The following is a 24,917-nucleotide window of genomic DNA, read 5'->3' as shown; positions in this document are numbered from 1 at the left end:
AAGTAAATCAAAGTGCCACACTTACCTAATTTGGAAGGACTGCACTTAGATGAAATTTGGATCAATAATTTCTCCATATGGTGGAGATTTAGGAATTCTTCAGAAATGGCTGAAAAAACATCTTGTTGCAGATTCACAGACAGTTCTTTCAGGCACAAGAATTTGTCCAAACTAAGAAAGAGTTGGTCTAGAAAGCAGCACACAGTTTCCTGTTATTAATTTAAAGAGTTCCAAATGGAAATTTTCAAACTGTCATTTGGATTCATCAAGCTATTTTCATATTTTCAAATGAAAACTTTTCACATACCATAAGACATTCTTTTTTAGGAAGCGCATATATGAAAATAATGCTTTTTGTAGCATTTACTAGTATGTTGACTAAAAAAATATATGCACACCCTAAAAGTATGAGAATTATTTTATCCACTGGACGTTCTTAGGACGTCAAGTCTGGGAGGCAACATCTCAAGTAAGCCTAAGAAAATTGCTCCAAGGAGATTAGGGGGAAGCAGTTTTGCAACAAAGGGCAAAAGATTACTGTCAATAAAGGAAAACCAAATGTCTCAAAGAATTTAGCGCTTTTCTATGTATGGGAAGATGCAAGAGTCCGGGCTCACTGAAATCATTCCTTTGATACGCACCTCGGCTATCTGGAGCCAGTATCCTGTGTTTTCCCATCCTGAGTTTCCTCAAGCTGCACCTTTGGGGTGGCTGCAGCCTAATGCCTGCTAGATAATAGGTATTCTTTGTTTCCTTCCTGAGTTTCCTCAGGGCTCGCCCTCATGGGTGTAATTGCAATTGCTGATGACTATAACACACTTTGTTTACTGAAATGGCAGGCAATATTTTCTTTCTCATCTACTATATAAAAGTCCTGTATTACGCTCTGGATTCAGAAAAATGAGACATCTCAGTGAATGGGGCTCAGACAACTGAATTTCTCCATGCAAAAGAAGTTCAGCCACCGCCATATATGAAATTAGCTCAAAATGAATCAACTACCTAAATTTAAGAGCTAAAACCGTATAACACTTTAGAAGAAAAGATGACTTTGGACTTGACAGTGGATTCTTGATATGCTACCAGGAGCATTAGCACAAAAGAAAAAGAGACAAATTGGACTCAGTTGGAGTTTGAAACTTTATAGATTGAAGGACATTACCAAGACAGTGAAAAGGGAAATTTACAGGAGAAAATGTTTTATACACATGACAATAAAAATTATATGTAATTACACTGTGATTATATAATATATAAGGAATATATTCTTTCCCAAAGAAAGGCAATGCCAAAGAATGCTCAAACTACCGCACAATTGTACTCATCTAACCCGCTAGTAAAGTAACGCTCAAAATTCTCCAAGCCAGGCTTCAACAGTATGTGAACCGTGAATTTCCAGATGTTGAAGCTGGATTTAGAAAAGGCAGAGGAACCAGAGATCAAACTGCCAACATCTGTTGGATTATCGAAAAAGCAAGAGAGTTCCAGGAAAACATCTATTTCTGCTTTAATGACTATGCCAAAGCATTTGACTTTGTGGATCACAACAAACTGTGGAAAACTCTTAAAGAGATGGGAATACCAGACCACCTGACCTGCCTCTTGAGAAATCTATATTCAGGTCAGGAAGCAACAATTAGAACTGGAACAACAGACCCGTTCCAAATAGGAAAAGGAGTACATCAAGGCTGTATATTGTCACCCTGCTTATTTAACTTATATGCAGAGTACATCATGAGAAACCCTGGGCTGGATGAAGCACAAGCTGGAATCAAGATTGCCTGGAGAAATATCAATAACCTCAGATATGCAGATGACACCACCCTTATGGCAGAAAGTGAAGAGGAACTAAAGAGCCTCTTGAAAGTGAAAGAGGAGAGTGAAAAAGTTGGCTTAAAACACAACATTCAGAAAACTAAAACCAAGGCATCTGTTCCCATCACTTCATGGCAAATAGATGGGAAACAGTGGAAGCAGTGAGGGACTTTATTTTGGGGGCTCTAAAATCACTGCAGATGGGACTGCACCCATGAAGTTAAAAGAGGCTTGCTCCTTGGAAGGAAAGTTATGACCAACCTAGACAGCATATTAAAAAGCAGAGACATTACTTTGCCAACAAAGATCCGTCTAGTCAGTTCATTTCAGTCGCTCAGTCAGGTCCGACTCTTTGGGAACCCATGAACTGCAGTGTGCCAGGCCTCCCTGTCCATCGCCAACTCCCAGAGTTTATTTAAACTCAAGTCCATTGAGTCGGTGATGCCATCGAACCATCTCATCCTCTATCGTCTCCTTCTCCTTCTCTGGCGTGCTGCAGTCCATGGGGTTGCAGGTGCGCACAAGGTTTGTTTGAGCCCTCTGAGTGTTTATGGCGCAATGGGGTTTGATTCTGAACGTGATTTCGCCCCTCCTACCCTCTTGCTGGGGCTTCTCCTTTGCTCTTGGACATGGGGTATCTCCTCAGAGCTGCTCCAGTGGCTCTGCACAGCTGCCGTGCAGCCGCCGCTCTAGCGACTACTATCTTGCTGAGGCTTCTCTAGCCGCCTAGTCAAGGCTATGGTTTTTCCAGTGGTCATGTATGGATGTGAGAGTTGGACTATAAAGAAAATTGAGCACTGCAGAATTGATGCTTTTGAAATGTGGTGTTGGAGAAGACTCTTGAGAGTCCCTTGTACTGCAAGGAGATCCAACCAGTTCATCCTAAAGGACATCAGTCCTTGAATATTCATTGGAAGGACTGATGCTGAAGCCGAAACTCCAATACTTTGGCCATCTGATTTGAAGAAATGACTCATTGGAAAAGACCCTGATGCTGGGAAAGATTGAAGGCGGGAGAAGAAGGGGATGACAGAAGATGAGATGGTTGGATGGCATCACCAACTCAATGGACGTGAGTTTGAGTAAACTCCAGGAGTTGGTGATGGACAGGGAGGCCTGGCATACTGCAGTCCATGGGGTTGGGCAAAGGAACAAACAACCCAACCTAAAAATGGGCAGGAGACCTCAAGAGACATGTCTCCAAAGAAGACATATAGATAGCTAACAAGCACATAAGATGCTCAAAATCACTGATCATTAGAGAAATGTGAATCAAAGCTATAATGAGGTATCACCTCACAGTGGTCAGAATGACTATCATCAAAACGTCTACAAATAGACAAAAAACAAAACAAAAAATGTCTACAGACAATAAATGCTGGAGAGGGTGTAGAGAAAAGGGAACCCTCCTACACTGTTGATGGGAATGTAAATTGGTATAGCCACTAGGGAGAACAGTTTGGAGGTTCCCTAAAAAACTAAAAATCGAGCTACAAGCCAGCAATCTCACTCTTGGCCACACATCTAGAGAAAACTCTTATTCTGAAAAGATACATACACCCCAATATCCATAGCAGCACTATTTATAATAACCATGACATGGAAGCAACCTAAATGTCCATCAAGGATGACTAGATAAAGAAGATGTGATACACATACACACAATGAGATATTACTCAGCGACAAAAAAGAATGAAATAATGCCATTTGCAGCTACACAGATGGACCTAGAGATTATCATATTAAGTGATGTAAGTCAGAAAAATGAATATATGATACCATTTATATGTGGGCTCTAAAAAAGTAATACAAATGAATTTATTTACAAAACTGAAATACACTCACTGACATAGAAAATAAATTTATGGTTACCAAAGGGAAAAGAGGAAGGAGGGAGGAATAAATTAGGATTTTGAGATTAATAGATACACACTGTGTATAAAATAAGCACCTACAGTATAGCACAGGGAACTATATCCAGTATCTTGTAATGATCTACAGTGAAAAAGAATCTTAAATATACATACATGTGTGTATACACACACACACACACACAGTCTGAATCACTTTGCTGTACTCCAGAAACTAACACAACATGGTAAATAAACCACACTTTCATTTTTTTTAATGGACAAAACAATTTAATAGACTCTCTTCAAAAAAGATATACTACTGTGAAGAAGGCTGAGCACCGAAGAATTGATGCTTTTGAACTGTGGTGTTGGAGAAGACTCTTGAGAGTCCCTTGGACTGCAAGGAGATCGAACCAGTCCATTCTGAAGGAGATCAGCCCTGGGATTTCTTTGGAAGGAATGATGCTAAATTTGAAACTCCAGTACTTTGGCCACCTCATGCGAAGAGTTGACTCATTGGAAAAGACCCTGATGCTGGGAGGGATTGGGGGCAGGAGGAGAAGGGGACGACAGAGGATGAGATGGCTGGATGGCATCACCGACTCGATGGACATGAGTCTGAGTGAACTCCGGGAGTTGGTGATGGACAGGGAGGCCTGGCGTGCTGCGATTCATGGGGTCGCAAAGAGTCAGACACGACTGAGCGACTGAACTGAACTGAACTGAACAGCCAACAAGCACATGAAAAGATGCTCAGTAGCATTTTAGTCATCAGGAAAATGAAAATCAAAACCACAATTAGATATAATTTCACACCTACTAGGATGTCTCTGATTTAAAAAAAAACAAAAAAAGCTTTGAGATGTGAAGAAACTGGAACCCTGGTACATTGTTTGTAGGGATGTAAAATGCTGCAGCCAGTGTGGAAAACAGTTTGGAGGTTCCTTGAATATTAAAATAGAATTACTATCATTAATATGATCCAATAATTTCTAGGTATAAATCAAAAAGAATTGAAAGCAGGGTCTTAAAGTAACATTTGTGCATCCATGTTCACAGCAGCTTTAGCCAGAATAAACAGTGCAAGTGTCCATCAACTGATGAATTGATTAACAGAGCATGATATATTTGTTGTTTAGTCACTAAGCCATGTCCGACTCTTTGTGGACCATAGCCCACCAGGCTCCTTTGTCCGTGGGATTTCCCAGGCAAGAACACTGGAGTGGGTTGCCATTTTCTTCTCCAGGAGATCTTCTCAACCCAGGGATAGGACCCATGTCTCTAATATTGGCTGGTGGATTCTTTGCCACTGAGCCACCAGGAAAGCCATTGTATATATATATACAATGCAATATTATTCTAGCTATAAAAGTAGTGAAGTTCTGACACAGGCTACAACATGGACGAACCTTAAAAACATTATGCTAAATGAAAGAAGTCAGACGCACAAGGACAAAATATTGTATGTATTCATTTATATGAAGCAGAATAGACAAATTCACAGAGACCTCAGTGGCTGGGAAGAGGAAGGGGTTATTTAATAGGTACAAAGTTTGGGATGATGAAAAGGTGGAAGTGAATAGTGACGATGGTTCACAGCACTCTAATTCTACTTAATGCCACTAAACTGTATACTGAAAACTGTGTTTTATCATAATAAAAATACTTGAAAAAAGTGAACAAAATTTTTCTAAATTTGAAGATAAATATCAACACAGATTCAAACAATGTTCAGTGTCCCTCAGGTAAGATATAAAGCAAAGCACTGCTAGGCATTTAATAAACTGCTGAAAATCAAACCCATACTAGCAACAATCAGAAAATGAAAAAAATTAGTATCATTTACAAGAGTATCAAAAACACAAGTATCTGGGAATAAATTTAATGAAAAATGATACAGTCTACACCAAAAACTCTAAAACACTGCTTAGACAAGTGAAAGGAGACAAAAATAATGGGAAGGTATTACTTCCTACTTGTTTATTTCCCAGAGTACAAGCCCTTTCTTCCATGAAGCAAGTGAGGTGTGAGTAGTTCTCAAGCATTATTTACATAGGCAACACCACCCCGCTCCAGTACTCTTGCCTGGAAAATCCCATAGACAGAGGAGCCTGGTGGGCTGCAGTCCATAGGGTTGCTAAGAGTCAGACACGACTGAGCGACTTCACTTTCACTTTTCACTTTTCACGCATTGGAGAAGGAAATGGCAACCCACTCCAGTGTTCTTGCCTGGAGAACTCCAGGGACGGCGGGGCCTGGTGGGCTGCCGTCTTTGGGGTCGCACAGAGTCGGACACGACTGAAGTGACTTAGCAGTCATTTGTTTACTAAGAGCCTTCATTAGTCATTTTATTATTTATATTAGAGTTTGAAAGTCATTCTATTATTTGGAAGCTTTTCACTAATTCATATTACTAAGACAAATATATTAGTGAAATTTAAATTGTCCATTCAGCAAGGATTTACAGTCTCATGCTTTCAAAAGTTTTTATACATTTAAAACTAAGAGTGAAAAAGTGGAAGTACACATCATAATAGTCATCTAAAATAGGTTCAAGCTTACCTTGTGGATGGGTTGTCTCTGAGACTTCAAGAGATTCTAGGGAAGTTAGAGTGAGAAGCAATTCCTGTTCTATTGCACTCAGCTCACACTGGCTTATGCAGCACTTGGTGAAAGACGCCCTGAACGGCTCAAGAGCTGGGCGGATGTTTTCAATAAAACCCCTGCTGTGGTTCAAGTGGAGTTCAATGTGCTGTGCAGCTGAGAAAACCTCTGTTAGAAACCTCAGCATCTCCTGATCCACAGCATGGGTATTAGTCACATGAACTTCCAGAAGGGGAATCTTGTACTGCTTTGAAGGAAGGTTCCAATAGCCAGTGTTGATGGCTGGTGGTGCATTGAGTCGCATGTTCTGAAAATTCTGAATGATTTCATGTTTTTCATCTAAACTCTGCTTCCATTCACTCTCAAGTTCAAAGGCAGCAGCATAGTCCTGCTCTATAGTTGGTGCCTGGGATTTGTCGAAAATTCTTTCCAAGGGCGTATCTGTTTTGAATAATCTATTTCCATTTATGGAGACCTGGATGCTCCTCAACAATAACAGGCTTTCTGGGTGGTCAAAAAAATACTGTAACTTAAGCACATCCAAACACAGGGTTCTCCCATGAAGGAATTGCAAAATGAAAGGAGAACATGCAGCAACAGTGTTGCTTTGATACGCAATCTTTATAGCCAAAGCTAGCAAATGTTTTGAAGCCAGTGAAAGGTAATTTTGCGGAGATAATTGCCATATCAACCTGAAAAATTGCATCATCTCTGAAATTTCTGGATGATGCTTCAGATAGTCGTCATTTTCAGATATATTCTCCAGTGTCTCTTTATTATCGACCAAGAGAAGCAAATGGGATACAATTTTTGGCCCTGCCTTTGTTGAAGGATGGCGGGAGACACAGTTCAAAAAATTGGCATAGGGATAGATAACCATCAAGGTTGAGTTGATTCGTTTCAAATAATGAAGTCCCAAATCTTGGTCTTCTTGCCTATCAGAATCCAGGAGTTCGGTCAGCCTCATTCCAGCAAGGAATTCTTGAAATGCAGGATTTAAAAACTGATAGACTGGCCTCAGTCTCTGGGCTGTGAATTTGCTCATCAGGTACATGGCTAGATCTTCCTCTTCACCAATCCCTGCTTCTATGAGGTCCTCATCACTAAACTCAAAGCAAGATGAAAAAAACCCTTTCAAGGCTAGATCACCGCAGGAGGACACAGTTGCTTTGAGAAGGTCAGCTTCGGTTTTGTGCTTTAAGAAAAGGCATTCCATATAGGACTCGAAAACAGCCACACTATCAAAGGACCGATGAAAACGATTCTGAAGCCAACTAGCACGGACTGCTGCTACAAACAAGGGAGTTTTCTGAATTCCCTGCCAAGTTTGATTCATTCCAAAGTCAACCATCAACTTTCGCAGACGGGTCAAATCACCTGGAAAGAGCTTCCGTAATATAGAAATAGTATTATAGAAAGGAAACGCCTTAATCTCTATGATTGTATCCAGGTATCGGCGGATGTTCTTGGCCCTATTTGTACGGACAGTGATCACCAAGCAGGTCCTTGACAAGTGTTTTTTTTGAATCATCCTTGCTATGACTTGGGGGACTGAGCACATTTCTTTGTAGTCATCCAAAAGGAATAACACCTGGTTCTTTAACTGCTGGATGATGTTCCTTAGGCCCATTTCAGTAACAGATAGCTTTGTCTCTAAGAGTTGGTCATGAATGACACTGGCCAGCCCCTGCTCCGGTCTAGTAGAGCCAAGAGAGAGACAGAAAACCAGCCGGAACCTGTTTAACAAGGGACAGCGTCCTGATGCCCACAGATGAGCTATTTTCTTCAGGAGGATGGTCTTTCCACTCCCAGCTTCACCCTCCACACACATGACAGAGCTCAAGTTAGCAAAGACTTCAGGCGACACCACAGGCTCTTGCACAGGATTGGTGATGTGTTTCAAAGCAAAGGACAGATCACAATCCAGCCACTGGTCAGTGGCTAGACAGGAAGAGATCTCAAGCAAAGACATGTGGCAGAAAGGAGCACTGGTATAGACTTTTCTCAGGCGCTCACTCAGGCTCTCTGCCTCCTGAAACCACTGGGCTTCACCCTGGGCCACCTCTGTGGAGAAAAGCAAGGAGGCACAGTTATAAACAAATATTCCTGTTATCCCCTACATACGGGACTTCCCTAGCAGTCTAGTGGTTAAGCCTCCATGCTTCCACTGCAGGGCGTGCAGGTTCAACCCCTGGTTGGGGAACTGATATCCCACATGCTGTGTAGTTGGGCCACAAATAAATAAATAATATAATAAAATCCTCTATATACAAAGATATGTATACATTCATATAATCCCACGTGCTACCTCCAAATCCTTACCTGGCACTATAGAACTAACTGCTGTTGACTCTTCAAGATTGCTTTCATTTGTGGTTTCCTTTGAAAAGAAAATTCTCTATTAAGTTAACATCTATGTAAGTGGGTGGGGCCTCAACTTGCAATCAGAAACCAGACATTTTCTAAACACAAGCCACCCTCAAGTGTTTATGCCAGTTGCAGGGAGGAGTGCTACAAATATGAAATAATAAGTGATCTGCAAACACATGCAAGTGTATGCTTCTGTATGGTACCCAAACAGTGCATCCCTTGGGTGACATGAGCAGTGATTACTGACCAGGTGATTAGAATCACAGTGTCAAGAGCAAGATGGACCCTCCAGAAACTATTCAGTGTAGCTTCTGATCTCAGTTATTAAAAGTATTTTAAATATTACATACCTGGGATATAGGGAGATTAAGTTTCTTCTTTTAAAAGTAAGTTCTTTAAGGGAGGTGGGGGGAGATGAGCAAAATTGGTGGAAGGGATTAAGAGATACAAAAGTTAAAGTGAAAGTGAAGTCGCTTAGTCATATCCGACTCTTTGCGACCCCGTGTACTGTAGCCCACCAGGCTCGTCTGTCCATGGGATTCTCCAGGCAAGAATACTGGAGTGGGTTGCCATTTCCTTCTCCAGGGGATCTTCCCGACCCAGGGATCGAACCCAGGTCTCCCACATTGCAGGCAGACGCTTTAACATCTGAGCCACCAGGGAAGCCCTAAGAGACACAAACTTCCAGGTGTAAAATAAGTAAGTCACAGAGATGGAATGTACATCAAAGGGAAAATAGTCAATAATACTATAATAACTTTTTATGATGCAGACAGTAACTAGACTTATGGTAGTAATCATTTTGTAATGTACAGAAATATCTAATACTATGTAGTATACCTGGAATTAATATTGTAAATCACATATACATCAATAAAATAAAAACAGCTATTTCTATACCCCCAAATGTTTTCCTTCAATTTCATTTTTGGTTCACAAATGTAAAAGATGAGTCAAATGAATGGCAAATTACTCTGTTTTCTTTTTCATGGGATGACAATATACTTAATATACAGCCTCAAATAAGGGGTGTGTGTGTGTGTGTTAAATTGGTAGTGGCTAATATTCCAGAGAAATATATAGAATTTCTTAGTTTAAAGGGGTCAGCCTATTAATCTGACCATTAATTGTCAGATTGGTTGGTCATTTGCATTTGTAAAAGAAACATATCTTCCCAGCTTCGAGAAAAGCCAACTAGCAAGTCAGACCTTACTGCCCTCCAAATGAAGATCACTGATGGGATCTAGGTAGCCTGGATGCTAATCAAACTCTTAGGTCCAAACAAGTCTGGGCACCAAAGTAGAAGGGACTGACTCTACATTTCATGAAGCTAGGTATTATGTTGTGTTTAATGTAGTATCCCCATCTGTAAGTAGCTCTTAATGGATGCTTAACAGATATTGGCAGAATTTATTGACTGATTTATTTATGATGGATCTTCCCTGTAGCTCAGATGGTAAAGAATCTGCCTGCAATGCAGGAGACCCAGATTAATCCCTGGGTCGGGAAGATTCTCTGGAGAAGGGAATGGCAATCCGTATTCTTGCCTGGAGAATCCCATGGACAGAGGAGACTGGCAGGCTACAATTCATGGGGTCACAAAGAGTTGGACATGACTGAGCGACTGACACTACTTATTTATGATGAGTAGTTCCTGCTCAAAACGGTTCTTAATCACATGATCACACACTCTGAAAATAAACAAGGCTGCATTCGATACCGTTAACTCAGAAAGTTCATCGTGGCTCTGAAGGTCTGGAATTGCTTCTGCAGAGGACTTCACACTCTGGAGAAACTGACAACTAAGCACATAAGTTACAAGTTACAGAGATAGTTGTATGCAATGAAACCTTTGCTTTAGGTTTTCAAAAACACTGTCAGAGTTTTAGTGGCAAAGATTAAGTATAAAATTAACATTTCCTGTGAGTCTGTCAGTGTCTTTATCAAGCAAGGCATGTAGACTGTGGCTCCTGGGAGCAGAGATGTAAATGGCTCATAAAGTAATGGTGGGGATAACCAGCCAATTTGGTGGAGTGGGAGCATATTTAACACTCATCCATGAAACCAACTAAAATGAACCTAGTGGAAAGAAAATACAGACAACAACTCCATCTATGGATTCTGGGACAACGACAACAAAAAGGACATGAGCAGGAAAAAAATGGTGAAACACATGTAAACACCTGGAGTTGACTGTAATGTACCAGTGTTGTTTTTTTAAATTTTAACAAATATACCAGGGTAATGTAAGATGTTAGTACTAGAGGAAACTGAGTATGGGAATACAGGAACACTCTGTATTATCTTTTCACCTTTTCTCTAAATCTAAAAATACCCCCAAATAAAAAGCTTATTTCAGAAAAAAAAAACCTCCATCAATATGAAGATTAGAGAATGGCCCTAAAAACAATTTGCTAGACATCATGAAATTGGAACATACGATACTTTCTAAATTCAGTTATGATGTTTGCCTGAAGAACCCAGGAAGAAAATTCTACAGAGTTCTATTGACAATCATTAACTCAGATAAATGAGAACTATAAATGTGAGTAGGTAAATGATAAAACTAGAAACAACTCTCTCCGCTTATTTTTATGCTGCTGAATTACAGGAAAGCAGGAGATAAAGCAAGAGGACACATTTTTATTTTCCTAGATGAATGACTTGGAGATGAGCCCAGGAATAGAAGGGCAGCTATAGAAAAACCTAATAGGACTTTAAATGCTTCTGTCCAAGGTGACTATGCAGATAAACCCATCAAGGGAAAGCACTCTGAAGGAAGGTAAAATGCAGACTTTTCTCTACAAATAAAGCCAATGAATTTAGCTGCCAGCAGACTAGTACAACAAGAAATGTTAAAGGAAGTTCTTCTTAAGTTCCTTCTTAAAAGGAAAATCATAACAGATGGAAACTTGGTTTTACCCAAAGGAATGAAGTGTTCCAGGAATGGTAACTCATTGGGTAAATATAAACTATGCTTTCTCTCTTTCTAAAATGTATTTAAAAGATAATTATTTACAACAAAGATATAACACTACATTGTGAGATTTAGAATACATGTGAAGTAGAATATATGGTAACAATAGTACAGAGAATAGGAAGGGGAAAATAGAAGTATACTATTGGTTCATACATTATATGTCAATTGTTCTAAAATTATTTGAAGATGACTGTGATTTGTTAAATGTGCATTATGTAGATTATAGAGCAGGCACTAAAAAGATAAAGTTGTACAGCTAAAAAGCCAACTATGGAGATAAAATGGAATATTGAAAAATACTCAAATGCAAGTCAGGAAAAGAAGAAACAAACAAGAGATGGATAAATAGAAAACAAATAGCAAAATAGTAGATTAAAATCCAACCATATCAATGATTCTATTAAATGTAAATGTTCTAAACACTCCCAGTAGGAAGCAGATATTGGGGAATCTCTTGGTGCTCCAGTGGTTAGGACTCCTTGCTCTCACTGCCAGGGCCCTGGTTAGGGAACTAAGATCCCACAAGCTGTACAGCACAGCCAAAAAACTCAAACAAACAGCAATAACAACAAAAAAAGAAAGCAGATGTTGTCAGACTATTAAAAAAGCAAGACCCACCTATGCTGTCTACAAGAAATTCACTTTAAAGTTACAGGTTAAAAGTAAAATTATTTTGGGAATTCCTTGGTGGTCCAGTGGTTAGGACTCCATTCTCTCTGGGTTTGATCTCTGGTCTGGTAACTAAGATCCCTCACGTTGTACGCCGCAGCCAAAAAAAAAAAAAAAAGATTTCAAAAAATATAGAATCACGCAAAAACCAAAAGCTGGAGTGGCTACAGAATATTAACATCAGATAAAGACTCACGAACAAGGAGTACCAAGAGAGATAAAGAGGATATTTCATATACTTTCTGAATAAGAAAGAGGAAAGGGTAAAGAATACACAAGATATGTTTCTGAAGAAAAAGAGCAAGGAAACTATGTGGGAAAATACGAAAATATATTCAACATTATTAGTAATTAGATTGACAAAAATTGGGGCAATACTAAGTTAGTGAGGGAGCAGACAGAATGGAAACCAGTGAGAATATAAATCAGTACAGCCACTTAGGAAAAAGTTTTGCATAAAAGAGTAAAGTTGAATGTGTACATCGTATTACTTTGCAATTCCATGGCTGGTTATGTATCCTAGAGGAATATGAGCACTGGAAATTATGTCCAAGAAGGTTCATAGAGGCATTATTTGAATTGCAACATTCTGAAAACAACCCAGATGTTGAATCTAGAAGGATAAATTTTATATTCATAAAACAATATACTATATAGCAACAAGAACAAGTAAATTGCAACTCTAACATAATTATGAATGAGTCTCAAAAACGTTATGGAGTAAAACAAGTCAGTCATCACAGAAGAACCATGCAGTATCCTTCCATTTATTTAAACTTATAGAACAGGCAAAGTTAAGTATGTTTAATGATACATATGTAGCTGGTGAAACCATTTGGAGTAGAAGGAACAATTAACACAAATTTCAGAATTGGTGGTGGTTTCATCACTAAGTCGTGTCTGACTCTTGCAATCCCATGGACAGTGGAGCCTGGCAGGCTTTTCCAGGCAAGAATACTGGAGTGGGTTGCCTTTTCCTTCTCCAGGGGATCTTCCCAACCCAGGGATCGAACCTGGGTCTCCTGCATTGCAGGCAGAACTGAGGCAACAGGGAAGCCTTCTGGATTAGAGGGACAAGGATATAATCAGAACTTGGAAGATAGGCACACACTAGCCTTCTAAGGACTTGATAATATTCAGTTCTTAACTTTAGTGGTAGGTTCATTGGTTTCTTTAATTTTCCTTTAAGTCCCACATGCTTATTTAAGGGCATCCTAGTTTGCAATTTTAAAAGAGAGGCAAAAGAGTCAAGCCTCACTCAGAGGACCAAAAAACAAAAACAATAACAAAACAAACAAAAAAGGCAGAGGAGAAATAAAAAGCTTCACAAAAAGGAAATGACAGAGTTGGGAAAAGGTCCTAAATACAATCAGACTGTATCCTAGTTTATTTTTCCAAAAACTAAGAAGACCATCTCCACTGTTTAACAATTTACTAAATACTAAATCCAAATAAAGAAAAATGCAACTACTTCTGTAAAAACACCTTCAAAACTATATCTCTTGAGAATCTTAGATAGAAGCATTTAAGACCTATTTGTATTAATATTTATTTCTAGAAGAGCATTTACTAATTACAAAGTGAAAACAACAAAATGTCTTCTTATAGTTGAACATTTTTGAAGAGTTTGGTGAGTGAGAAATAAGCCCTCCAAAATGTTAAAGAGCTACAGAAAACAAATATTTAAAAATAGCCATTTCTTCATGAAATATTTTATTTTATTTTATTTTTCATGAAATTTTAGGACACTGGAAACAAAGAGAAAATCCTAAATGCCTCCAGAATGGGAAGAAGTAATAAAAAGATTAAGAATTAGAAAGACATGGAACTTCAACAGCAATACTGGAAGTTATTAGAAAAGGCAGCAATGTCTCTACAATTTGGAATTAAAATGATTTCCAACCTTGAATTCCATACCTAGCTAAACTACCAAACGAGCATGAGAAAATATATATAAATATTCAGATATATGCATTAAGTGGAAGCTAAAACATGCATTTCTTATGCAGTCTTTCCCAGGGATCTGTGGGGGAGTATTTCAAAGTGAGTGAATAAGTCAAGAAAAGGATAACAACAGATCCTGGAAACACAGGAGAGAGGCAATAGGAATCTCTAGGATGACTTGAAGAACAATCCTAGGATCCTAGGGTAACTTCAGGACAAAGAGTTCATATTGAAGCAGGTCAGAGACTTCATGACAGCCTCTTTAAGAAAATGAAAATAGTGGGCTATATTATAAGTATGAATGATCGGAGAGGAGATTTAAACATTTGGGAGAATTTGAAGATGAACTGGTGCTAAATACATTTTAAAAACTAGGCAAATGACTATATTTTTTAAAAAGGAAAATAACAGGTATTGGTGAGATGGAGAAACTGAAATACACACATATATATACACATGTACAATTACATATATCTCAGTCATAAAAAAGAATGAAGTACTGATACATGCTACACCATGAATGAACCTCAAAACACTGCTAAGTAAAGTCAGAGACAAAAGATATTATACGCTTCCATTTACATAAAATATCCAAGAGGGTAAATCTATAGCAGCAGAAAACTAAAGCTCTCAGGAAATAGGGTGTACTGGGGGAGACAGGAATGACTGCTTCACGGGTACAGAGTTCTCTTTTGGAATAACGAAATGTTTTGGATTTAGTGGAGGTGATCGCACAACACTCTTCATGTCCTAAATGCTACTGGGTTGTGCACTTTAAAATAGTTTATGTGTGAATTAAGGGGAAAAAGTAAGCAAACATACTGATAAAACAGTTGTCACTCCCTACAAAAACTGGAAGTTGTACAGGGAGAGAAAAAAGTTATTTACCACAAAGCTCCGTTTATGAAGTCATGATAACATAGACAGTGATGTGAAAACGATGACTGAAGCAAAACTGCACTGTAATATTGTGAGAGGAGGGCCAGACGGGAAGGGGGTTGCGAAAGCAATGGAATGAAAGAAAGGAAGACTCCTCCCTTACTGTAAGAATGAGACAGGTGGGCAAAGACTTAATCAGAATATAAAATGAGGGGGAAATTCCTAGAATACATCCAGATTCGTAGATACTAAGCATCCATTCCACTTACTTGGGAAAAAATTTGGCATGTTCTTCTAATGGGTCATCACCTTCCTTCCAATCATGCAAATATCCTCCACAGGAATAACACTGGACAATGTCCGATTTACCTAGAAGTGAGGAAATTCCATCAGTGCCACAGGCCGATGTATTTGTCAAGTGACACAGATTAACCATATTAGCAAAACCCAACTTACACTTTCTATCAGATTTTGTGACAAAGTCACAACTTTGTGTAACGGTGAGGAAATATTCTAACTAGGGCTCTTCTCGCACCAGTCGGATCATGAGCAAGTACCACTGAATGTTCCTATGTACCATGCACACTGATCAAACCCTGTCCCTGTCCCCTCTTCATTCAATGGGGCAAGAGATTTGCAAATCAGAATGTGGAATTGAAGCTCCATGAAGGAGGAGGTTTTTGCTTGTTTTGCTCCCCAATGAATCTCATGGACCTAGAACAGTGATTAGCACTTATTATGCACTTTATAAGTTATCTGTTCAATGAATAAATCAGAAAGAATACATCTGGAGCTCAGGAAAATATGAGCAAATATAGCCACTCTCATGTAAGTAAGATCGTGAAGAATCAGACACCTCTTACTATAGGTTTATTCCACTAGAAATAGGATCAAGTCTTCATGTGAGATTCTATTTTTTGGAAGGAAATTAGCATTTGGATCTACCAAAGCACTGAACTAGAAACATCCTAGTTTCTAAGAGGGCTTCCACGGTAGCTCAGGTGATAAAGAATCCGCCTGCAATGCATTAGACCCTGGTTGGATTCCTGGGTCAGGAAGAGCCACTGGAGAAGGGACAGGCTACCCACTCCAGTAGTCCTGGGCTTTCCTGGTGGCTCAGCTGGGAATCCGCTCAGTAAAGAATCCGCTGCAACGTGGGAGACCAGGGTTCGATTCCTGGGTTGAGAAGATCCCCTGGAGAAGGGAACAGCTACCCACGCTAGTAAGATGATGGAACATTCCTCATCTTCCTTCTCCTCTTGGACTCCTGCAGTCATTATAAAGCCAGAGCATAGGAAAATCTCCCTTTGTGTCTGTACAGAAATAAGAGGTCCTAGAGCTTGCGATATCCCCAAAGGGTAAGATGACTAGGACTTGTGGGTGAGGAGGAGTTCAAAAGGAAGAGGGTGAGGACACTGCTAGGCAGAAGGTCCTTGAGCAAGGCTGCCACGGGGAAACGAGAACAGAGAGAGCAAGAAGAAAGCGGGGAGCACTAACTCTCCAAGTGCTTGAGATACTGAGCCATTAAGATTTTTGTACCAATGGAACATGTCTGTTAGTTCAAGTGAACACTACACTCCCCTGCTCTGTACTCTGTGGTATTCATGACTTCACCCCACCGCAGAAGTTCCCCCATGGACGTTCACTGTAATTGAGCATGTGTGTTTGGTGTGGAGAAGGTCAGCAAGGTCCCCAGAAAGGATACAGTATCATTTCACCTTTCTATACCGCAGGCAGAGGTGAAGTTGAGGGGAACCCCCCACTTTCTTTGCAAATGACAACGTGGGACTCCTGATGACCAGTAGCTAAAGAGAGAATACTATGAACCGATGGCAGATTCTCCATGCTTAGGAATTATAAGAAGGAATGTCCTGACTTTCTCTTCCAAGGAGAGTGTGGCAAAGACCCTCTATCCAGGGGAATTCTCCGCTGGTCCAGTGGCTAAGACCCCGTGCTCCCAATGCAGAGGGCCTGGTCAGGGACCTAGGTCCCACATGACTCATCTAAAGAGCTCCTGTGCTGCAGCTAAAGATACTGCATGCCACAACGAAGAGCCAAGATCCCACAGTCAGATAAATATATATTTTTTAAAAGACCACTATCCACACTCCTAGATATCTCTCAATCTTCCTTAGTAACAGAAACTCCAATTTTCAGCTGGGCACATTGCTACCTGGAAGAAAAAAAAAATTGAACGTCCCAGCTCCTCTGCTATGTAGGTATGGACATCTGACTGCTGGGCTCTGGTTCAAGAGTGAGGGACTCAGAGTCATGTGACAGTTTCCAGAGGAGTGGGGGTAGAGAGTAAAGTGTACCAAGGCATGATAATTATTCCCAACAGAATACTTGTATTTGTTTTTAGCCCAGACCTTAAGTTTTCAAGGCTGGGGCTTTACTACCTAAAGGAGGTGTGGAGAATTGGGAGGGGATTTATGATACAGAAAGGAAAAAGAATATGTGAGGAATAATGAGAAGTAGGGATTTTTGAGCCTAGTTAAATACAAGCCCAGGATCATAAAGTGCATGTGGGGCTTCAGTGGGCAGCAACGCAAGAGCTTGGGGCAAACTGCTGGCTCACCTGTGTAGAAAAAACCTGCTTTGGCCAGAGCTGCTGCTCCCACTGGGTACGACGGGTGCCAAGACTTGAAAGACTGCAGGAGGAGTTCTTCATTAACAAATGAAGAACTGTTGCTGCCATTGCAACAGACTGGAATAAAAGACATATGGTGAGACTAGCAAGCTTTGATACTGCTACTATCAGTGTTTGAGTTATCCTTAATGGCAACCCATTCCAGTACTCTTGCCTAGAAAATCTCATGGACGGAGGAACCTGGTGTCCATGGGGTCGCAAAGAGTCGGACATGACTGAGCGACTTCACTTTCTTTCTTTCTTTCTTTGTGTTCACAGATAGAACAGTATGTTTGAGCTTGTTTCAATACAATTGAAGGAGGGGGTTAGAAAAGGAGAAACAAAACCAGACTGACCACGTGTTAAATTGTTGAAACAGAATGGTGGATACATGGTGGGGATTTGCTATGGTCTTATTTCTGTATACATTTTTTAATAATAAAATATTTTCAAATTATCTTTTCATTGTAGAGCATGAGAATAAAGCAAGAGTAAGCTAGAGCAGCTTCTCTTCCTCCCCAAGTTGGTATCAAGACTTGAGAAAGGCAAATCTTTCTGCCCCCTAAAAAGGAGGCAGATTTATTTCTTGCCCTTGGGTGTCAGCTGTATGGGGGTGGTCTCCATTAGACTTTCCACATTGGTCCTAGAGTTTGGTTCTTGTCTTCTGCACCCCTTGAGGATTTGAAAACCAACTTATGTGTCTATTAAATATGGTAACAAAAGTAGATACTGCAAAATTCCTTAAGATGAAAGCTTGTTTCAGTATGACATCTAATCCCAGGATTCCGGCTTTCACTTCATTTTTAATTGGAATGTGACTTACTGTGCTGGAAAAACCTCAGTCTTCTCCAGTGTGTCTCCTTTACTCTCACACTACCGTCACATTCACAATACTTCTGATACTTTCCCACCCAGCTATTCTCTGCACCACCAGCTGGGTGTCCTACAATTTACTCTGACACTATCTACTTAGTAGTACTAGATCCTACAGAATAAAGGCTCAATCACATAAGACTGCTCCCACTCCACTTCATTCGATGCAGTGGCTCACAGAACCCAGGGAAATATTTGTATTTGTTTACCAAGGGCGTGATCAAGGGTACAGATGAGCTGGGGGCTTTCTAGGTGGTGCTACTAGTAAAGAACCCGCCTGTCAATGCCGGAGACATAAGAGATGCAGGTTCGATCCCTGGGTTGGGAAGATCCCCTAGAGGAGGGCATGGCAACCTACTGCAGTATTCTTGCCTGGAGAATCTCATGGACAGAGGAGCCTGGTGGGCCACAGCCCATAGTGTGGCAAAGACGCAGACATGACTGCAGCGACTTGGCATGCACACGTGCGCAGATGCTGGCTCACAGAGATCTGGGAGCTTCCCTCGCCACGGAGTTGGGATGTGTCACATTTACAGTGTGGTTGTGTTCACACACCCAAAGGCTCCTGGATCCACAAACTACTGGGATTTTTATGGAGGCGTCCTCACATCAGATCAGATCAGATCAGATCAGTCGCTCAGTCCTGTCCGACTCTTTGGAACCCATGAATTGCAGCACGCCAGGCCTCCCTGTCCATCACCAACTCCCGGAGTTCACTCAGACTCACGTCCATCGAGTCAGTGATGCCATCCAGCCTCTCATCCTCGTCCCCTTCTCCTCCTGCCCCCAATCCCTCCCAGCATCAGAGTCTTTTCCAATGAGTCAACTCTTTGCATGAGGTGGCCAAATTACTGGAGTTTCAGCTTTAGCATCATTCCTTCCAAAGAAATCCCAGGGCTGATCTCCTTCAGAATGGACTGGTTGGATCTCCTTGCAGTCCAAGGGACTCTCAAGAGTCTTCTCCAACACCACAGTTCAAAAGCATCAATTCTTCGGCGCTCAGCCTTCTTCACAGTCCAACTCTCACATCCATACATGACAACAGGAAAAACCACAGCCTTGACTAGACGGACCTTTGTTGGCAAAGTAATGTCTCTGCTTTTGAATATGCTATCTAGGTTGGTCGTAACTTTCCTTCCAAGGAGTAAGCGTCTTTTAATTTCATGGCTGCAGTCAGCATGATCAATCATTAACTCAATTTATATCCCCTTTCCCCGCTATGAAGAAAAGGGGGTAGGGCTGAAAATTCCAAGCTTCTAATCATAACTTGTTCCGCCCAGTGACCAACCTCCAACCAAGAGCCCACCCAGAGTCACCACATCAGAAACCAAAAGTGCTCTTAGTGCTCTTATCACTTAGGGGTTTACAAGGGTTTTAGGAGCCCTGTATCAGGGACAGTGTCAAAGATCAAATATTAGAACAAGAGATGCTCCTCATGATCTTATCACTTAGGAAATTACATGGGTTTTAGGAGCTCTGTGAAAACATTGGCTTAAAACTCAACATTCAGAAAACTTAAGACCATGGCATCCGGTCCCATCACTTGATGGCAAATAGATGGGGAAACAATGGAAACAATGACAGACTTTATTTTTCTAGGCTCCAAAATCACTGCAAATGGTGACTACAGCCATGAAATTAAAAGACGCTTGCTCTTTGGAAGAAAAGTTATGACCAACCTAGACAGCATGTTTAAAAGCAGAGACATTACTTTGCCAACAAAGGTCTGTCTAGTCAAAGCTATGGTTTTTCCAGTAGTCATATATGGATGTGAGAATTGGACTATAAAGAAAGCTGAGTGCTGAAGAATTGATGCTTTTGAACTGTGGTGTTGGAGAAGACTCTTGAGAGTCCCTTGGACTGCAATAAGATCCAGCCAATCCATCCTAAAGGAAATCAGTCTTGAATATTCATTGGAAGGACTGATGCTGAAGCTGAAACTCCAATACTTTGGCTACCTGATGCGAAGAACTGACTCATTCGAAAAGACCCTGATGCTGGGAAAGATTGAAGGCAGGAGGAGAAGGGGACGACAGAGGATGAGGTGGTTGGATAGCATCACTGACTCAATGGACATGAGTTTGAGTAAACTCCAGGAGTTGGTGAGGGACAGGGAGGCCTGGCATGCTGCAGGTCCATGGAGTCTCAAAGACTTGGACATGACTGAGTGACTGAACTGAACTGAACTGAGGAGCTCTGTGCCAGGAATTGGGGGCAGAGATCAACATTTATTTTCTATTATTTCACATTTAATTTCTTAATAGACACTGATCCATTTAAGAATGTTTTCAAAACCATTTTATCCAGAAACATTAATTGTTTTAAGGGAAATTCAATTAAGGACCCAACCCTGATATATTTCCCTATGTTCATTTATGTTAAAAAATTAAGTCACCCCAGGAGACCAAGAAACTCTAATGAAATGGTTTTTTAAAAAATTACCATGGCACCACAAAATGAGGAGGAAAATGGAAAGGTTAGGGGGAAAAAAGCAAAAGAAATAAACAACTAGAGCTTTTCTAAATATGTCTGAGTCTTTACCTGATGCCACAGATAAATCTCTCTTGACCCAGGAATTCAGAAAATGTTCTCCCTGAAGAAAATGAAAATTCAAGCTATTATATAAACTAATGTGCATAAAATAAATAAGCCACAAGTATCTAACGTACATATCCAATATTCTACAGTGAATATATCCAATAAAATTATATATATATTGGATATATTCACTATTAGTCAGTTCAGTCGCTCAGTCGTGTCCGACTCTTTGCGACCCCAGGGACAGTAGCCTAACAGGCTCTGCCATCCATGGGATTTTCCAGGCAAGAATACTGGACTGGGCTGTCATTTCCTTCTGTAGGGGATCTTCCCAACCCAGGGATCGAACCAGGCCTCCTGCATTGCAGACAGACACTTTACTGTCTGAGCATAGATCGACTGTACCTGAATCTAAAAAAATTCAAGTTACTGATTTGAAGTATACAACTATCTATGAACAAAAATTAAAAGAACTCCCTCCTCCACCCCCTGCCTGTAAATTAAGAGTTTAATTGAATTGAATGGCAGAGTTGTTAGAGAATTATTCCTTTAATTATTATTTCTATTAATATTGACATTTTTTACACAGTGTAATGGGAAAAGAAAACCTGTGAATATTTATACTCAACAAGAAGCCTTTTCTGGGTCAGTTTTTCCAGAGATCTAACTCAAAAGCTAAGTTACAATAAGATATCACAGAGGTCCTTAGACTAATGAGGAAGGTATGAGATATAGGAAAGAAACCGGATTCAGAAGGATGGTTAAGTGTTGAGTAACTGATTCTTCTCTGAAAATTGCACCCAGATTTCTCTCTGAAGAAACACTTCTGCCGCTGCAGGGTTCTCATCTGAGTCATGTTAGCCAATAAATCCAGCCCTCTGCGCTTTTTTTTTTTTTTTTTGCATAAGCCTGTGTAAGATGGGTCTTCCCAACACCTGCCACTAGGGAAGTCACATGATAGAGCATAGCGTAACCGTCTCTGAGGCTTACTGTGGGTAGCGTCCTGTGGTCTGAATGTCTCATGAGAACACTGGAAGCTGGAGGAACTGACCTCAGTCCAAGAGGAGAGAACTACCAGGAAGGCAGACCATTCTAAGACTCTAGTTGACCGAAAGAACGTGCTTCTCTTCCACCTGCCCAATGAGAGGTAGGGGAATGGAATAAAGGAGGAAGAAAGAAGGAGAGGCCGTGACAAAAGAGGGGTGTACGCTCCTCATTCTAACTAGTTTACAAAATTTTTATAAATTACCATGATGCCAAATAGATAACTAATAAGAACCTACTGTATAGCTCAGGGAACTCTACTCAGTGCTTCGTGGTGACCTAAACGGGAAGGAAATACAAAAAGGAGGGGTTATATGTACAGTGCTTCCCACATGGTACTAGTGGTAAAGAACCCACCTGCCAATGCAGGAGATATTAGAGATGTGGGTTCGATCCCTGGCTTGGGAATATCCCCTAGAGAAGGAAATGGCAACCCACTCCAGTATTCTTGCCTGGAGAATCCCATGAACAGAGTAGCCTGATGGGCTACAGTCCATCAGAGTTGTACACGACTAAGCGACTTAGCTCACAGCATATGTATACATAGAGCTGACTCACTTTGCTGTACAGCAGAAACTAACACAACATTGTAAAGCGAGTACACGCCAATAAAAATTAATTAAAAAGAATAATAAATTACCGTGACGTCAACAAATCCCTTGTAGCTTTGAATATACTGGGTAATTTCCTCTAAGGATTTCTTACTTTGAAGAAATTCACATCTATAATTAACAAACAAACAAAATTAAAGTGTACCCTGATACTGTGATAGAGATATCCTGTATCTTTATAACTGCAGTGACACAAAAAACATCCGTTAAAACTTATTGCATTGTGTACTTTACATTCTTTTTTACTTTGATAAAACTGTCAAAAAAGTTACCCCAAAATTTATGACAGTTATCTTTATTATCATATAATTACTATTTCCATTAATGACAACATGTGTAATAATGCAAAACTAAATCTTCAGACTATCTTTTCTCCTGAAACAAAACATAATACAATCAAAGAGATGGATTTATAACAATATATAGATTGGAGGTGTTTTGTTAAGTTAAACTACAGTGACGAACTAGTTCCTATGCTTACATAAAAGTTACTGGCGGTAAAGGTAACAAACCATAATAAATTTCATCTATTGAAAAACATATATACTACTTAAAAATATACAATGGAAATTGATAGAATTTTTTAAAAAGAGCATATTGAATACACTTAAAAAACACATTCCTTTCCACAAAACAGAAGCAATTTTTACTTTTTAAAAATCTCTTTCTTACAAATTTAAGCTTCCTTTCTAGTGATGTCAGAGTAACAAGAGGGCTGAGAGTCAAGAGGCTAGAGTGTTAGTTCCACTTCTGCCACTCATGGGGAAGAGATAAACCTTTATATTTTTTCTGTCATACCACCTCCCCTGCCAAAGTGGTCAATCTCACCAGTGTTCTCTTGAACAGATGTGAGAAAGTGAACTCCATTAGATGAGTCATACATCGCTCTAGGGCCATCTCCCTGGGCCACTGAGGTCCCCAGTTTTTAGGTGTACAGATCCTTCCAAGGAGCGCCCTAAATCCCCACACAACTCAAATCCATACATAACCCGAATCTGCACACAATCCACATAGCACATGAGGGATGGGGCCTTTCCACATGCTTAGAGTGGGTTGAGAAGGAGCTCAATACATACTACTTCTTTTAAAAACACAATAAAAATCATTTTATTTATTTACAATGATTTAGTACACCGAGTGGGCTTTCCTGGTAGCTCAGACGGTAAAGAATCTGCCTGCAATGTGGAAGACCTGGGTTCGATCCCTGGGTTGGGAAGCTCCCCTGGAGAAGGGAATGGCAACCCACTCCAGTATTCTTGCCTGGGAAATCCCACAGACAGTGGAACCTGGCAGGCTACAGTTGATGGGGTTGAAAAGAGTTGGGCAGGACTGAGCAACTAACACACACACAGTACACTGAGTACTAACATTTTAAATTGTAGGAATATACCCAGACATTGTGTCCATAGTTTATAAAAGCAGCAACAAAGCAAAAACTGATGCTCAGAGACTTCCTAATGGTCCAGTGGTTAAGAATCCACCTTGCAATGCAGGGGACACAGGTTCTGTCCCTGGTCAGGGAACTAACATCTCATATGCTACAGAGCAACAAAGCCCAAGCACCTCAACTACTGAGCCCATGCACCAACACTAGAGAGTCCATGGGCAAAGGAAAGATCCCGAATGATGTAACAAAGATAACATGTGCCACAACGAAGACCCGAAGCAGCCACTAGATAAATATATATTTTTTAAAATGATGCCCAAACAGTTAAGGTTAGGGCACAATCAACAAGAAATTGGAGGAGTCTTAGTTCTAATTCCAGCTCTGAAATACACTGGCTAACCATATACTCATGGTGACAAACAGGTGAAAGGTGAAATGGTCATATAATACATGGTAGTTTTTACAAGGCATTTGCTGCATATACTTTGTTATAATGCTTACAACAACCAACCATCTATGGATTATCATTTTTTTTTTTTTTTTTGCACACGAGATGCAGAGGTTCAGTAACATGGCTAGGGTCTGGGTGTTAGGAAGCAGCGTTGTGCACCTCCGAGCCTCTGCGCTCTGCCCTCCTCTCTGCAGCAGCAGACCTTAGCTCCCTCCCGACCTGGGGCTGAGCTCAGGACTCACATCCTCCCCCGATGCTCCTCACCTTTCC

At 40.4% G+C, this 24,917-nt stretch overlaps 1 protein-coding gene across 2 annotated transcripts in view; it reads right to left on the bottom strand.

Moving 5' to 3' along the window:
* Nucleotides 1-24,917, bottom strand: part of NAIP (NLR family apoptosis inhibitory protein) — a 42,134-nt gene that overhangs the window by 8,803 nt on the left and 8,414 nt on the right. For both annotated transcript variants that reach the window (XM_086362079.1, XM_086362080.1), the window contains exons 4-11: nucleotides 22,839-22,920; nucleotides 21,158-21,209; nucleotides 17,693-17,821; nucleotides 15,384-15,483; nucleotides 10,363-10,444; nucleotides 8,595-8,652; nucleotides 6,231-8,336; nucleotides 26-187 (exon numbers count right to left, since the gene is read on the bottom strand). In XM_086362079.1, coding sequence (XP_086218205.1) covers nucleotides 26-187; nucleotides 6,231-8,336; nucleotides 8,595-8,652; nucleotides 10,363-10,444; nucleotides 15,384-15,483; nucleotides 17,693-17,821; nucleotides 21,158-21,209; nucleotides 22,839-22,920 — 2,771 coding nt within the window. The remainder of the gene's footprint in view (nucleotides 1-25; nucleotides 188-6,230; nucleotides 8,337-8,594; nucleotides 8,653-10,362; nucleotides 10,445-15,383; nucleotides 15,484-17,692; nucleotides 17,822-21,157; nucleotides 21,210-22,838; nucleotides 22,921-24,917) is intronic.

This window comes from Bos grunniens, chromosome 20 (genome assembly GCF_055505025.1).
Source record: "Bos grunniens cultivar Pamir isolate PY7600 chromosome 20, Bosgru_T2T1.0, whole genome shotgun sequence".
NCBI lineage: Eukaryota > Metazoa > Chordata > Mammalia > Artiodactyla > Bovidae > Bos > Bos grunniens.
Note: the sequence above shows the minus strand (reverse complement) of the source record. Positions and strands in the feature narration are given on the sequence as shown.